Source organism: Phascolarctos cinereus, unplaced genomic scaffold (genome assembly GCF_003287225.1).
Source record: "Phascolarctos cinereus isolate Bilbo 61053 unplaced genomic scaffold, phaCin_HiC Scaffold_9;HRSCAF=440, whole genome shotgun sequence".
NCBI lineage: Eukaryota > Metazoa > Chordata > Mammalia > Diprotodontia > Phascolarctidae > Phascolarctos > Phascolarctos cinereus.
The window spans coordinates 195,914,301-195,930,203 of NW_027556402.1; the positions used below are offsets into that span (position 1 = coordinate 195,914,301).

General features: G+C 41.4%; 1 protein-coding gene across 3 annotated transcripts in view; it reads right to left on the reverse strand.

The window, feature by feature from the left end:
• Positions 1–2,344: 2,344 nt before the first annotated feature.
• Positions 2,345–15,903, reverse strand: part of HGFAC (HGF activator) — a 55,316-nt gene continuing 41,757 nt past the window's right edge. For all 3 annotated transcript variants that reach the window (XM_020992163.2, XM_020992162.2, XM_020992164.2), the window contains 4 exons: positions 12,990–13,129; positions 9,680–9,820; positions 7,634–7,782; positions 2,345–2,682 (listed from right to left, as the gene is read on the reverse strand). In XM_020992163.2, coding sequence (XP_020847822.1) covers positions 2,494–2,682; positions 7,634–7,782; positions 9,680–9,820; positions 12,990–13,129 — 619 coding nt within the window. In that variant the 3' untranslated portion in view covers positions 2,345–2,493. The remainder of the gene's footprint in view (positions 2,683–7,633; positions 7,783–9,679; positions 9,821–12,989; positions 13,130–15,903) is intronic.

The following is a 15,903-nucleotide window of genomic DNA, read 5'->3' on the forward strand; positions in this document are numbered from 1 at the left end:
GTCTTCTTGGCATTCAAGACCCTACCGCAACCAGCCTGAGCTCATATTACTACCCTCCATATATTCTGTGCATCAGCCAAACTGGACAACCTCTGTTTTCTGGGAAATGTCTTGCATTATCCCACCTTCATGCCTTTGTTCATGCTCCAGGTCTGGGATGTCATCTTGCCCTGACCTCAAGGACCTTACATTTAATTTGGAGGAGATAACACATATAGGAGAGTGATGGACGGGAAGATGTGTTTTGGTCAGGAAAGTCACAGGGATAGGAAGTGGAGCCATAGGACAATGAGTAGTAGTGTTGATTTGACTGCTGTTCCCAGAGCTAAAAGTAAAAAGTTAACAGGCAGGAAAAGTAGGTAGATGCCCATAGCACCATGGCTTTAAGATGATTATGGCACAGCAGCATGGTGGATATGAATCAAGCTAGTTATGCTGACCAATCAGAAGCCTAGAGGCTCAGGACAGAAGGGAGAAAAAATACATTATCTCTTCTAACTCTAAGAGGATCTCTGACTTATGAAAAGATCTGCTTGCATAAGAATATAAAATTTTAGAGCAACATAACTCATTCATTTTACGTAGGAGGAACTTGAAACTTGGACAGAAAGTGACTTTGCTAATATCACATAGAGCAAGTTAGTGTTAGAACTGGGACTGGATAGAGCCTGGGTCTTCTGATTCTTTGGAGATTAATGATAACTAATGTGGATATACATTATCTGGGACTAAAATAATTCATTTTTTATGATGTAAGGAGCCAAGACATGGGAGTCATGAGGATATGGGTTTGAGGCAGTGTGGTTCTATGGAAAGAAGAGTGGCAATGGAGTCATAGAACCAGGATTCTAATTCTACCTTTACTACTCACACACATTTGACCTTGGGCAAGTCATTTTCCGTCTGCGAGGGGGCTGGGCTGGCTGATCTCTAACAGCGCTAACCGGCTCTAGAGCCCAGGATCCTATTGTAGCAGGGTTTTTGTGTTAACTGTCTCAGAGAGGGAGAGAGGGATAGAATTTGGAACTCAAAACTTTAAAAAAAAAAAAGCAAATGTTAAAATGTGTTTTTACATGTAATTAAGAAAAATAAAATACTGTTTTTTAAAAATAAAATAATGCTTCAAAAAAAGATGATTTTGGTTTAATTTTATACAGAGGAAGAAGAAGAATCATTCATATTAACACACTGTTGCTCAGTAATTTCAGTTGTGTCTGATTCTTGGTGACCTCCATTTGGGATTTTTTGACAAAGATACTACAGTGGTTTGCCATTTCCTCCTCCAGTTCATTTTACAGATGAGGAAACTAAAATAAACGTTGTTAAGTGACTTGCCCAGAGTCATACAGCTAATAAATGTCTGAGGCCAGATGTGAACTCAAGTCTTCCTGATCCCAGGCCCTGTGCTGTATCTACTGCTCCATCTAGCTGCCCCACATAAACATGATTGTACTTTTATGTTTTACAATGCATTTTCCTCACAACAAACTTAGCCCATAAGTGATAGAGTCAAGATTGCTATTCGGCATTGTTCTTTCCACTACAACACACTGGGACCTGAATTATTCTGCTTTGTCCTAGAGGTCAGAACTAGGACTAACAGATGAAAATTTCAGAGAAGCCACTTAAGCTCCTTGTAAGGAGCAACTTCTTAATCATTGCCGTATGTAGAGGAATAAGCTGCGTTGGGAGGCGGTGGACTCTCCCATCACCAGATATGTTCCAGGGGGTGCTGCATTCCTACTCACTGGCGATGTTGAAAAAGAGATTTCTGTTCAAGTACAAGTTAGACAAGGTGACCTCTGAAGTCCTTTCTAGCTATAAGAATCTACGATTTTATTCGTATGACTCATGTATTCTATACTTTAGCTAAATTGGATTAACTCATTGTTCCTGGAACATATCCTATACTTTTCCTCTTCCTCACCTTTTCTCATAGGTTCCCTACACCGGGAATGTCTTCCCCTACCTCTGCCTGCTGACATATTACCCAACCTTCAAGGCCCAGCTCAAATAACAGTTCCTTAAAATCTTCCTCCATTCCTTCCTTAGCTCTGTTTTTTCCTTCCTTAGATCTCATAGCATTCATTATGTGCCAATGACATGCTATTTTGTTTTCCCTTCATCTGTGTTCGCATCATCTGTCTCTCTGCCAGACAATAATCTCCTGGAGGGTAGGAACTATCTCATACATACATATATACATATATATATATATATATATATGTATATATATATATACCTCTTAGAGTGTAACACTAAGGGTGTGTATACAGTAGGACATTGGGTGAAAAGGTCTGTTAACCTCTCCCATGGTTCACATTTGCAGACATTGGGTCAACTATAACTTTCAAAAATGCTTTATTATTGTCATGACAAAGCATCCTTACAAAGAGTCAGCATAGTTCAATGCAACCACACACTTGTGATGAAGAATACATCCAGTGATGTCCAGAGGCAGAGCAGGGCCAGGTGGATTCTTCATGGCTTACCTCAGGCATCAATGGCAGTGGTTACTTTCTTGGGAGGCCGTATCTTGTCATTGATCCAATCCACATAGTTGGTTACTCGGGTATAAACGCCCGGCTTGTTGAACCTGCCACAGCCGTCGCCCCAGCTGATGATCCCATAAAGGTAAGAAATCCCATTCTTTTCACAGGCTAGGGGCCCTCCTGAGTCACCCTGTGTTGGTTGGAGACCAAGAGTGAATCGTCTTAACTTTAGGGGATGGTTACATTTCATGTAGAAGGTTGGAGAAGGTGGGAAGATAAGCATAACTCTGGACAGTCAGTCAAGTGTTCTGGGTTCTAGTTCTTCTTCTGCCTCAAATGATGCTAGGCACTACAATCTCACTCTTGCCTAAAATTTACTGAATTCCCAACCAGGATAAAAGTAAATACAGCTAAGTCCCGATTAGTGTGAATAATGAATCCTCTGAAATAGTTTTATGTATTCAAATTTGTTATTTAAAGTTATAATTACGAAAATGTGGTAATTGCTTCTAGTCCATTAGGGAAAAAAGCAATGTGAATTCAAATAATGTAGCCACTTCAGGGGATTCATTATTTGCATTAATTGGGACTCAGATGTACTATATAAATCTAAACATATACACACACATGCACACACACACACACACACACACACACATACACACACACACACATATACACTCATACACAACCCACTCCCTCCATCATTACAAGATGCATGCATCAGCCTAATAAACTTATTTACCCTGATTTCATAGGCTTCCTCTTTTATGGAAGAATTGCATTTTAAAAGATGAGTCTATTTAACCCAAAGGAATGAAGCTCTAATGATGGAATTTCAGTCACCAATAGAAGAAATACACAATTCTTCCCTTTCCTCATTTCCATGGAGGCAGCTCTTGCTTCAATATAAGAAAATTTTTTAACAAGTGAAACTGTTCAATAGTAATGTAATAACAGCTCACATTTACATAGAGCCTTACTGTTCACAAAGTGAATATTAATTATATTACTAATAATATAATAATATTCTTTTTATTTTGTAGGTGATGAAATTGAGAGAGACAGGTTAAGTAATTTGCTCCATGGTGACACAGCTGGTGAATGTCAAAGCCTGGACTTGGATTCCGGTTTGCTGAACTTACATTCATTTTTTCTGCTGCTCAATACTGCCTCTTACTTCACATCAAAAATAGAATGGCTTGCCTTTTGAGGTAGTGAGTGGTTCATTATTGGAGGTGTTCAAGCAAAGGCTGGCTAATGATTAGTTGGGAATGTTTCAGACAAGATTCATACTTTGGGAGGAGATGGTGCTAGAAAAACACCAAGGTCCCTCTGAGCTCATTGATTCCATGATATTGTCATTCAATTCAGATGTACTTGTAATAAGAGATACTTAATCTGCTAAGTACACAGTCTGTGAAAACTTTGCAGTCCTGTTTCAATTATGTTTCATATTCATGAAGCAAGAAGCCATGAAAATATTGTCATTCTTTAATAGTCAAATAAAACCCCTGACTTCTTTTATTCTAAACTCTGACCAGAAAATATTGACCTAGACCAGTGACTTAGAACCAAAATTAATGATTGACTAATCCTTAGGGAGGCAGAAGGGCAGGGCATGACAAGTCCTAGAATGAGAGTTGGGAGAGTTGGGATTCTGGTCTCTGCTCTCACACTAATTTGAGATGTGACCTTGGGTAAGTCATTGTACCTTTCTGAGCCTCAACTTCCTCTTCTATAAAATGAGGCAGTTTGAAGAAAATAAGCATTTATTAAGCACCTACTATGTGCCAGGCATCGTATTAAGTGCTTTGTGACTATTTTCTCATTTGATCTTCACAACAACCCAGGATTGTTGTTTTTGTTTTTAATTCAGTCATTTTTCAGTTTTGTCCAACTCTCCATGACCCCATTTGGGGTTTTCTTGGCAAGGATACTGGAGCGGTTTGCCATTTCCTTCTTCAGCTCATTTTATAGATGAGAAAACTGAGACAAACAGGGTTAAGTGACTTGCTCAGGGTCATACAACTAGTAAGTGTCTCAGGTCAAATTTGAATTCAGGAAGATGAGTCTTCCTCACTCCAGGGCAGGTGCTCTACCCATTGTGCCACCTAGCTGCCCCTGGCAGATAAGTACTATTATGATTCCCATCTTATGGATGAAAAAACTGAGACAGACAAAAGTTAAGTAACTTGCCCAGGGTCACATAGCTAGTAAGTGTCTGAGGCTGGATCTGAACTCAGGTCTTCCTGACTCCAGGCCTAGCGTTCTATCTCTGGGGTCCTATTCAGCCTTGCCATTCTAAGATATGAAGTGTCCTGTTCTAACAACCCTTCACCCCCAGGGGAAAGCAGGAAGAGAGCACTATGATATCATGCTATCAGAATGGCCCGATGATCCCAGCAGGCTCTAAGGATGGAGAGGGCCCAGAATTCTAGAACACTTAGTAAACACAATATTCACTGTTTGGAGCTTAATGGGCCAAATCTGAAACAGGTGCTCCTGGGGGAGGAGGGGGAGTGATGAGCTATCAAGCAGCTCTTGGAGTCACGAGATGGGGTATTAGGTTAGTTTCCTACTTAATGGGACTGGGAAGGCTTAAGTGGAGCCTCAAAACCTCGCGCTTTATTACGCCTCATAATGGTCTGAAATTGAATTGAACCTCCTTTCTTTGGAACTCATCTCCCTGGAGGCTAATGACAACAGATTCAAAATTGGATAAATATCTTTGCATAGAGAGGGGTATGGGAATCACAATGGTCTGGGAGATAAGAAGGATAATTCTGAATCCCAGCCCTGCCTTTCTCCCAGTTGAGATTTGGACTAGAATGGTCTATGAGGTCCCTTCTAGCTCTGATACTCTTTCTGTATTCTAAGGCTCCTTCCAGCTCCAATAACCCATGTTTTATATTCTAAGGCCCTTTCCAGGCATGATATTCTTTGTTCTAACATTAGTTTCATCTTCCATTAGTTCAGGCCTCTCAAGACAAAGACAGTTGGCCCACTAGATTTCTCTCCAGGATATCTCATACACATCTCCAATTCAACATTTCCAAAATGGAGCCTGTTATCTTCCCCTCTAAACCTATTCCTTTTTCAAATACCATTTTTCCATTGAGGATGCCACGTCTCCCAGGCACCCAGAGATCCCAGATTCATGATCTTAGCCATCCTTAATTCTTCTCTCTCCCTCATCCCCCCATATCCCATCCATTGTCAGGTCTTATAAATTCACCTTTCCCAACATCCTTCACATCCTGTCTTTCCACTCACTTGACTGCCACTTTTATTCAGGCCATTGTCACCTCTTGCCTAGGCTATGGTAATAGACTCCTAAATGGTCTCCCTGCTTCTAGTTCCTCCTCTCCCCAATCCATCCTACACACAGTGATCAAAGCAACCTTCTTAAGGCATAAGTGTGATGATATCACTTCCCCTGCTCAGAAACCTTTATTAACTCCCTACTGTCTCTGGGATAGCCTAGCCTGGTATTCAAGGTTCTAGTCTTTCATACTATCTACTCATTTCATAATATTCCCCTTTGCAAATTCCATGTTCCACCCAAACAAGACTACTAGCTGTTCTCTTAACTAGATATTCCCATCTCCTACCTTTATATGGATAATCACTATTCTGTTAGGATTACGGGTTTAGAACTAGAGAGAAATGTAAAGATTGTCTAGCTTAACTCCTTTATTTTACAGAAGAATCCGAGGCACTGAGAGCCCTAAATCACACAGCTGATGAGTTACACATTGGGTCCCGTAGGCCAGGTTTCTTGTCCCCCAGGACAGTGCTCTTCCGACATGATTCGCCCCCTTTGCATTCATTAAGGGCTTCATAGGTATTATTTCATTTTAGACTCTCAATAGTGCTTTGAAATAGGTGATCAGACTAGCTAGTGTACCAGGGAACACTGTGGGGAAGACACAGAGAACTAGGAAGTTTTGGTAGGGGAAGGTGGTAGGTAAGCCTAAGTTTGTGACTATGTCAGAATCTCTGTGCAGCCCAAGAGAGAGAGTCACTCAGAGGGAAAAGAGACACACAAAAGAGACAAATGTCATTGACTTGGGTATTTTTCTAAGAAGTATCCAAGGTCAGCCCTGTCACTGAGATCATTTAAGATGGAGCTGAGATGGTAGAGAGTAGTCGTGTGGAGAAAGGGGGAATGGTGATATATGGAGGCTTGAATGAGTATGCAAGAGGGGAGCTGTGCAGTGGGTGAGGTGTGGGGGAAAAGTGGGGAACTGCAGATATGGGATCAGAGAATTTAGACCTGGAGGAACCTCCCAGAGCACCCCCCCCCTCCTTTTTCAGATGATAAAACAGTCTGGGGTGCAGAGGGATTAAGAAATCTGCCCAAGGTCACACAGGCAGTATGTAAGAGAGCTAGAATCTGAACTCAGGTTCCCTGCCTCCAAATTAAGAAATTTTCCCACAGTGCTACACTTCCTCTCTATATAATAGAAAAGAAGGCACTTGAGAAGGGGTATGGTTTAGAATAATGGATAGGACAATGATTGGTCAAGGGGCTATCACAATGGCAGGTTGACAGAGCTGTGATGCCTTTAGGACCACAGGGACTAGAAATATCATAGGATATGATCGGATTTAAATCATAGGATTTAAATCTGAAAGGGCCCTTGGAAATCATCCATTCCAGTTCTCCCCATCCCCTACCATAACCTTTTTAAGATTAGGACACTGAGGCCTGGGGCAGCTGGGTGGCTCAGTGGCTAGAGTGCCAGACCTGGTGTCAGGAAGACCTGAGTTCAAATCTGGTCTCAGATACTTACTAGCTCGGTGACCTTGGGCAAGTCACTTAACCCTGTTTGCCTCAGTTTTCTCATCCATAAAATGAGCTGGAGAAGGAAATGGCAAACCATTCCAGTAGCTTGCCAAGAAAACCCCGAATGGGGGTCACAAAGAGTCAGAGATGACTGAAAAATGGATAAACAAGAAGTAGATTAGGGTAGATGACTTGCCCAAGGTCACACAGCTAGTGTGCTGAGGAGTCAGGATTCATTTTCAAGTCCCCTGCTACCAATCTAGCCATTTTCCCACTATATCACACAGTCTTCTTCTAATCCCTTTGGCTGAAACAAAACAAATTGAGGATTGCCCTCCCCAAGGCTTACCTGACAGGCATCTGATTTGCAGTCGAAGTAACCAGCACAGAACATGTTGGGGGTGATGTCCGCGCCATAGACCTCAGGGCTGCTGCATTTGCGATCAGGAATGAGAGGAAGCAATGCTTCTCGTAAGTAGCTGGAGTAGCCCGTAACATCTTTTAAGGAGAAACCGAGGGAAAAGCTTTCAGTTGGGGTCAGGATTGGGACAACCCTGAAACATCTAGTGGAGCCCTGGCTAGAAACATCATTGCTTACATACAAGTCAGAAATGCTGAGGATTTCAACATAGCCCAGGTACATATGTGGTATTCTCAGAGAGCTGCCTGGGACTTTTTACTTATGTTTAATCAACGGGAAGGGCAGTACTCAGATGGAATGGCCTCTAGCATCCCTTGATCCTCTATCACTGGCTATCAATCAACATCAAGCCTGCAGCCATGCCACAGCTATCAATGGAACTCATAACTGATGGTCAAGATGCTTGTTGACTGCTCTGCAAACCAGCGATATGTGTAGAAGGAAAATGGCATACAACGTCTCTGATAAATGCCTCATTTCTAAAATATATAGAGAATTGAGTCAAATCTATAAGAATACAAGTCTTTCCCCAGTAGATAAATGGTCAAAGGATATGAACAGGCAGTTTTCAGAGGAAGAAATTAAAGCTATTTATAGTCATATGAAAAAATGTTCAAAATCACTATTGATTAGAGAAGTGCAAATTAAAACAACTCTGAGGTACCACATCACACCTATCAGATTGGCCAACATGACAAAACAAGAAAATGATAAATGTTGGAGAAGATGTGTGAAAATTGGAACACTAATGCATTGTTGGTGGAGTTGTGAAATGATCCAACCATTTTGGAGAACAATTTGGAACTATTCCCAAAGGACTATAAAAATGTGCATACCCTTTGACCCAGCAATAGCACTTCTAGGGCTGTATCCCAGAGAGGTCATACAAATGGGAAAAGGACCCACATGTACAAAAATATTTATAGCAGCTTTTTGTGGTGGCAAAGAATTGGAAATTCCCCATCAATTGAGGAATGGCTAAACAAGTTGTGGTATATGAATGTAATGGAATACTATTGTGCTTTAAGAAATGATGAACAGGCAGACTTCAGAAAAACCTGGAAAGACTTGTATGGACTGATGCTGAGTGAAGTGAGCAGAACCAGGAGAACATTGTACATAGTAACAGCAACAGTATGTGTTGATCGATTTTGTTAGACTTAGCTCTTCTGAGCAATGCAATGATCTAAGACAATTCCAAATACTATCCACATCCAGAGAAAGAACTATGGAGTCTGAATGCAGATCGAAGCATATTATTTCCTCTTTCTTTTGTTGTTTTTTGTTTTTTCTTTCTCATGGTTTTTCCCTTTGTTCTGATTCTTCTTTAACAACATGACTAATGTGGAAATTTATTTAATATGATCATATATACATGTATAGCCTACATCATATTGCATGCTGGCTTGGGGAGGGGGAAGTGGAGGGAGGGGGGATAATTTAGAACTCAAAATCTTATCAAAAATAAATAAATAGATTTAAAAAAAGAAAGGAAAAGGCATGGTCTCCTCCCCTTACATTTTTTTCAGAATCAGTAATCTTTGCTAATTCATCATTGCTATGTACTACAAAGTTCCATTCTGGGATTTTTTCTCTATTTTGGTCACTTGATCTTTCACTGGAGCTGGATAAATTATTATCTATCTCTCTGTCATGTGCTGTTGTTCAAGTCACTTTTCAGTCATGTCTGACTCTTCATGATTCCGTTTGGGGTTTTCTTGAAAGGTACAAGAGTGGTTTGCCATGTCCTTCTCCAATTATAAGTAAAATCCCATAACTATTTCTAAGGCTTTCTCTGTATATAGTCCCTAACAATAGCCCTGGTTGTAACATTCACACAGTGTGAGAAATCCTGAGGACAATCCAACAGAAAGACCCGCAGCTCAGAGGAAAACGTTCTCTGGCTTGGTAGGTCTGGGCCAATAGAGAGATGAGCTAAGAGACCCCAGCACTGCTAGTCATCAGGAGACTCACTCTCATACATGTGTCCCCATCCTGCAATCTGGCATTTGTGATTGTCAGGAAAGGTGATGCCATTCTCCGGGAGGCAGATGGGCTGGACAAACTGGGACTTCGTAGCACAGCGATCACCCTTCTTCTTCAGCCTAATCAGAGCTGCAGGGATTCAGAGAAGAGAATCAGATTGACCATCACAGAGGCAAGAGTATTTCTGTCCATCACCGTCAAGGTTAAAGGGCCAAGAAACAATTCCTGGGACTCTATGGCACTTTTGAAGGAAAAATAACAGTATAGGATCATAAGCTTTAGAGATGGCATTTTAGAAGCCACCTAAATTCAACCACCTCATTTTACAGATGAGGAAACTGAGGCCCGGAGAGCTGAAGCATCATGACCAACTTAGCTGGAACTTATTTCTAGGTCTTCTGACTACAAACTGAATGATCTTTTCTTCATGTCACAGCCCCAGAAGAGTGGGGAGAAATTATCCACGGTATAAGAAATGATGAACAGACTGACTTCAGAAAAACCTGGAAAGATTTGTATGGTCTGATGCTGAGAAAGTGAGCAGAACCAGGAGAACATTGTACACAATAACAGCCACATTGTGTGATGACTAATATTGATAAACTTAACCCTTATCAGCAATATAAGGATCTAAGACATCTCAGAGGCCTCGTGATGGAAAATGCTATCCACATCCAAAGAAAGAACTATGGAAGTTGAATCACTATCATTTTTTTTCCTCTTCTGTTGAGTTTTTGTTTCCTCTTTCTGATGGTTCCTCCTATTAGTTTTAATTTTTACTTACAACTTCACTAATGTGAAAATATGTTTAATAGGAATGTAAATGTATAGCCTGTATGAGATTGTGCACCGTCTTGGGGAGGAAGGGGGGAAAAAATTTTAAACTCAAAAGCATATGGAAGTGATTGTTGATAAATCAAAATAAATTAATAAAATTTTTAAAAAAAGAAAGCCCATGTAATAAATACTACACATTGTGTTCTGAAGGGAAAAAAAAGAAATTATCCACAGTAGAGTCAAAGCAATTGTAAAATCATTCCTCTTCTCCAGAACTTAGTTGGTCATACCACTCATATGCTACCAGAACACCACCACATTTCCCGACCTACTGACTTAACCTCAGGCCTTTTGGCCTTGCCATCTGCCCAGTCATTGCCTTTATAGGACCTCCATACCTTTCCATCCACCCCCCCCACCCCGAGGGCTTAGCATTCTGCTATGTTCAGGCTCCCCCAATTATAGTAGAAGTCCTGGACAGCAGAACTGTTTTGGTTTTTTCTATTTGTATCATCAGTGCTCAGCACAACGTCAGTGCTTAACAAAAGCTTTTTTTTGTTCACGTTACTTATATTATTCAGCATTATTTTCTGGAGGCAAGTCCTATCTCCCCAAGCAGACTACACATGTCGTGGGATAGACACACAGGAACCATTGGGGAAATTTGTGGATTCGATTCCTTCGCCCAACATTGAAGGTGTTTGTTGAGCCCCGCTATGTGCTCAGTTCTTCTCTGGGAGCCGAGTGGGCATCAAAGACTCTCAACTGAATCCGTGTTTCCCTCTTATGGGAAGACTACAATTCACTCACATGGAAAGTTAAATAATACAAGGAAACCATAGGTTGGTGCCCTGTGTGATGTGGACATAAAGTCCAGTTGGGGTTCAGAGGTCACACACAATTAAGAAATGGCAGAACCAAGCTCCAGGGCCAGGGGTTTCTGCTTACTTCCCTGATGCTTTGTGATACATAACAATAGTTAAGGTATAGTGCTTACTATGTCCAGGGTAGCTAGGTGGTGCTGTGGATAGAGTGCCAAACCTGGAGTCCGGAAGAGCTAAGTTCAAATCCAGCCTCAGACACTTATAAGCTATGTGACCCTGGGCAAGTCAATTAACCCTGTTTACCTCAGTTGCCCCATCTGTAAAATGAACTAGAAAAGAAAATGGCAAACCACTCCAGGATCTCTATCAAGTAAACCCCAAAAAGGGGTCACAAAGAGTCGTACGTGACTGAAAACAACTAAACAATAACAAAAATGCCCAGGTACTGTGCTAAGCTCGTTTTACAAATGTTATCTCATTTGATCCTCACTACGACCCTGCCAGGTAGGTGCTATTATTATCACCGCCATTTTACAGATGAGGAAACTGAGGCAGACAGAGGCTAAGTGACTTGCCCAGGGTCACACAGCTGGTAAGTATCTGAAGCCAGATTTGGACTCGGGTCTTCCTGGCTCCAGGTCCAGTGATCCATACACAGTGTAGTCTTGCCTAATTACGGACTTGAGCAGGAAGTATATAATGGTCTTATATATACTTCTGGCTCAAGAGGGCCTTGGCTCTGTAATAAAGATGGCAGTGTGGATGTGATGCAGAAGGGTTAATTTTCACATCTGTGAAATGGGTATCTTGAGCAAATCCTTTAATCTTCTCAACTATAAAATGAAGGCATTGGACTAGATAACCCCAAAAGTTGCTTCTATTTCTGATCCCATGACAATGAGTTGTTAATCTGTATCTATGGGGGAATTTTCCACACCAGGGAGTTCCCCAAGCTGATCACAAAACAGAGAGAAAAAACAATTCCTGCTCTGGACTTGGAGTCAGAAGATTATGGTTTCAATCCTAATTCTACTACACTCACTGTATCACCAAATCACCTAATCATCCTGAGCCTTGATTTTTCTCATCTGTAAAATGGGGGCTATTATTGCCTGAATTGGTATTCCAAACTCACATGATCTGATTCCAAATCCAGTGCTCTTTCCTCTAAGTCAAAGCACTAGAGGGTTTCATGAGTAAAAAGTTGGCCATCCCATGGGGAATTGGTTTTGGCCACAGAAGCTCCCAAAGACCATTGACAAAGGTGTGGAGAGCCCATGACCTTCTTCAATGGAGGAAGCACCCATACTGATGACATCATGAATTTTTCAGGTTTGGAGGCATGTATGTTACTATTGCTGGTACCCTATGTCTGTTGTCCAGTGTCCAGGTCTAGGTTCTATTGCCTCTTTCCCAAATTCTAACCCAAGTTCCTGATCTCTTGATCTTTCTTGATGCCTAAACTGGGGTTCACTGTCTTTGATGCCCCTCTATAAAAGATTCTGGCACCCTCCTGTTCCTTCCTATGTTAGCTGAGTTATCCCGCCTTGACCTCTGGCTCCCCTGACTAGGTGTACCCAGCAGCCTCCTTCTTTCTCACCAAACTCTCTGCCTCGGCCCTGCTTGGTAAGCCCTGGTGTGTGGACACCCAAGGCTGGGCCTGACATCTGGTGCAGAAGAAGCCTCAGCACACTCACCAAGGTCATGATTGCTGGGGCTGAAGACAGAATACAATGGATACAGGATGTACTTCTCAATTTCAAATGATTGTGTCACATCTGTGGATATGTTGAAGAAATGCTGGCCAAGGACAACTGTGACACTCGACTTGGGTGGGCTGGAAAACACAGAACAATAACAATAATGAATAGCTGACCTTTATTTATGGTTGTAAGCCTTTTTTCACACCCATCATTTAATTTTATATGTGAGAGGAAGATGGGGCAGGTGTTAACAAATCCATTTTTTTCCAAGGGGAAAAAAGTAAGAGGCTGACATAGAATTTGAACCCAGGCCTCCTGATTACAAAGCTAATGGTTCTACCATGCTACATGGTTTCACAAAGAATAGATGTGTGCCTAGTTCTCGCCCCTTAGGAGTCAGCATTTATCCTAATCATTTGGGAGCAGATATTGTGGGGATCAAAATGTATAAATTCTCATCCACGCTAACCCCACTGGGAAGGCAGGACAAGGGCACTCTCCAAAGCCCAGAGCCTGGCCCATGAAGGACTTACTTATTAAAACCTTCAAACACAAATTCACAGATTCACAGATACTTGGAACCCAGAATACTGAATGTCAGAGCTGGACAGAACCTTAGAACTCACATACCGTGTCACACCTGGATGGGTTCTTAGAGCATAGAATGTCAGTTTAGAATTTAGAACATAGAAAGTAAGCAGAACCAGGAAAACAATAGCACAATGTACAATAATTACAACAAGATAAAGAGCAAGAACAGTCTGAATGTTGCAAAACAGTGAACAAAAACTTGACCCTAAAGGAGAAATAAAAGTCACCTCCTACCATCAGGGATGGTAGGTGGGGATTCACAGGTGTGGAACATTGCATAAAACACCATTTTAAAAAAGGTATTAGAAGCAGCTAGGTGGCACAGTTGATAGAGCTCTGGCCTTGGAGTCAGGAGGATCTGAGTTCAAATCTGGTCTAAGACACTTGACACATGTGACCCTGGGCAACTGCCTCACCAAAAATAAATAAATAAAATATATTGATTTGTTTTGTGGGATTTTTTCCTCTTCATCCTCTCTTTAATTCTTTAAAAATTTTTGTTATAGGGGATGGCTCTTTGGGAAGGGTGGGGAAGAGAGATTCAGGAAGAAATCCAGGCAATGTAAAAACAAAAGATATTAATAAAAGTCAATTTTTTTTTGAAAATGAGAGCATAGAATATCAGAACTAAAAGAGTCTTGGAATATAGAATATCAGGGATAGAAGGGACCTTAGAATATAGACCGCAGACTCAGAGCTATAAGAAACTCCAAATCCTCCAACCAGAGAAAAAATTGCAACCATCAAATTCAACTTTGATCAATACTTTGAGGCTTGTAAAGAATTTTCTCATGTGAACCATGTGAGATAGGTGATACAAGTATAATTATTCCCATTTTTCATATAAGGAAACTGAGTTTCAGAGAGATAAAGGGACCCCCACAAAGCCCCACAACAAATGAGCAAACCACCAGTAGATTACTGAGACAGTGGTAAGTACTGGATATCAGTGCTATATGTGATCTTTTACAACATCAAATTCAACCAACTTGTTTTGAAGACAATTAGTGACCACATTGGACTAGAACCCAGGACCAGAACTCCAGCAGAGTACTATTAGTTCAGTGAAAGGAAGACCACACCATGACCAGTGCAAGCATCTGCTTCATGGAATCAATCAGTAAATTGGTTTAACAACCAGTTTGCAAAAATAAATGTATTCACACTTTTAATTTTCATTGGTAACACTTTTTCCCATCACTTTCTTAAGTCCAGAGTCAATCAACAAAATAACAAATTAAGCCCTGATTTAAATGCTCACATTGAAATTTTAACAATCAGTTCTGTGGAATCTGCAGAAGCTGGCTCCAGCACACCCCTCTCCCCAGATTTCTGACAGATGCCCAGCTCCAGGGCCCGGTATAATTCTGTAAGCTATGGCCGTGAGCAGAGTGACTTTGCCACCATGTGGCCATGCCCAAGAACTACAATTTCTCCAAAGTCCTTGTGGGGGAATGTAGGTCATGGCTTCCTTCCCTTTGCTACGCCTCTGGAAACATGAATACCAGGAGGTCCCCACCACCCTCACCCTTCCCCCAATTCCTAAGGATTACACTTTCTAGGGTTCCTTTCACCACACTGATATACGTATGACTATCCAAGCTATAAGGAGTCTTTTAGACCATCAAATCCAACCATCTTGCTTTGAAGGCAATTAGTGACCACATTGGAAGGTCTCCCAGAACTGAGGTACATCACGGTCCAATCTACTCTAAGGCCTTTCCATGAACCTCATTATAGAATCATAGAATCTTAGCTCTGGAAGGAACCCCTAAGAACATTTAGTCTACAAAAGCCAAGTAGAGGTTGACATTGGACATGGAGCCAAATGGTTGAGGGACAGACTGAACCAATTCTCATATGACATAGAATCAGAGATTTAGAGCTGGAAGCAAATTTACAGGATGCCTAGTCCAAGCGCCTTCTTTCATAAATGAGAAACTGAGGCCAAGAGGTTAAATGACTTGCTCACAGTTACCAAGATGGTAAGCAGCAGATGGAGGGTTTGAACCTAGAGCCTCCAACTCTGAATCCAACACACTTTCCACAGTATCACACTGATTCTCCCTGTAGAGACCATGCATCTTGCAGGCTGGCCTTCTCTAGACTCACTCCGGTTTGTACATGTGCTTCCTAGAATGTGGTAATATCATCATCTCCATTATTAATGCTCACTGAATTGTTCAATCATCATGTTGTCCAGTCATTTCAGTTGTGTCCAACTCTTAGCAACCCCATTTGGGATTTTCTTGGCAAACATTTCCTTCTCTAACTCATTTGGCAGATGATGAAACTGAGGCAAACAAGATTAAGCAAT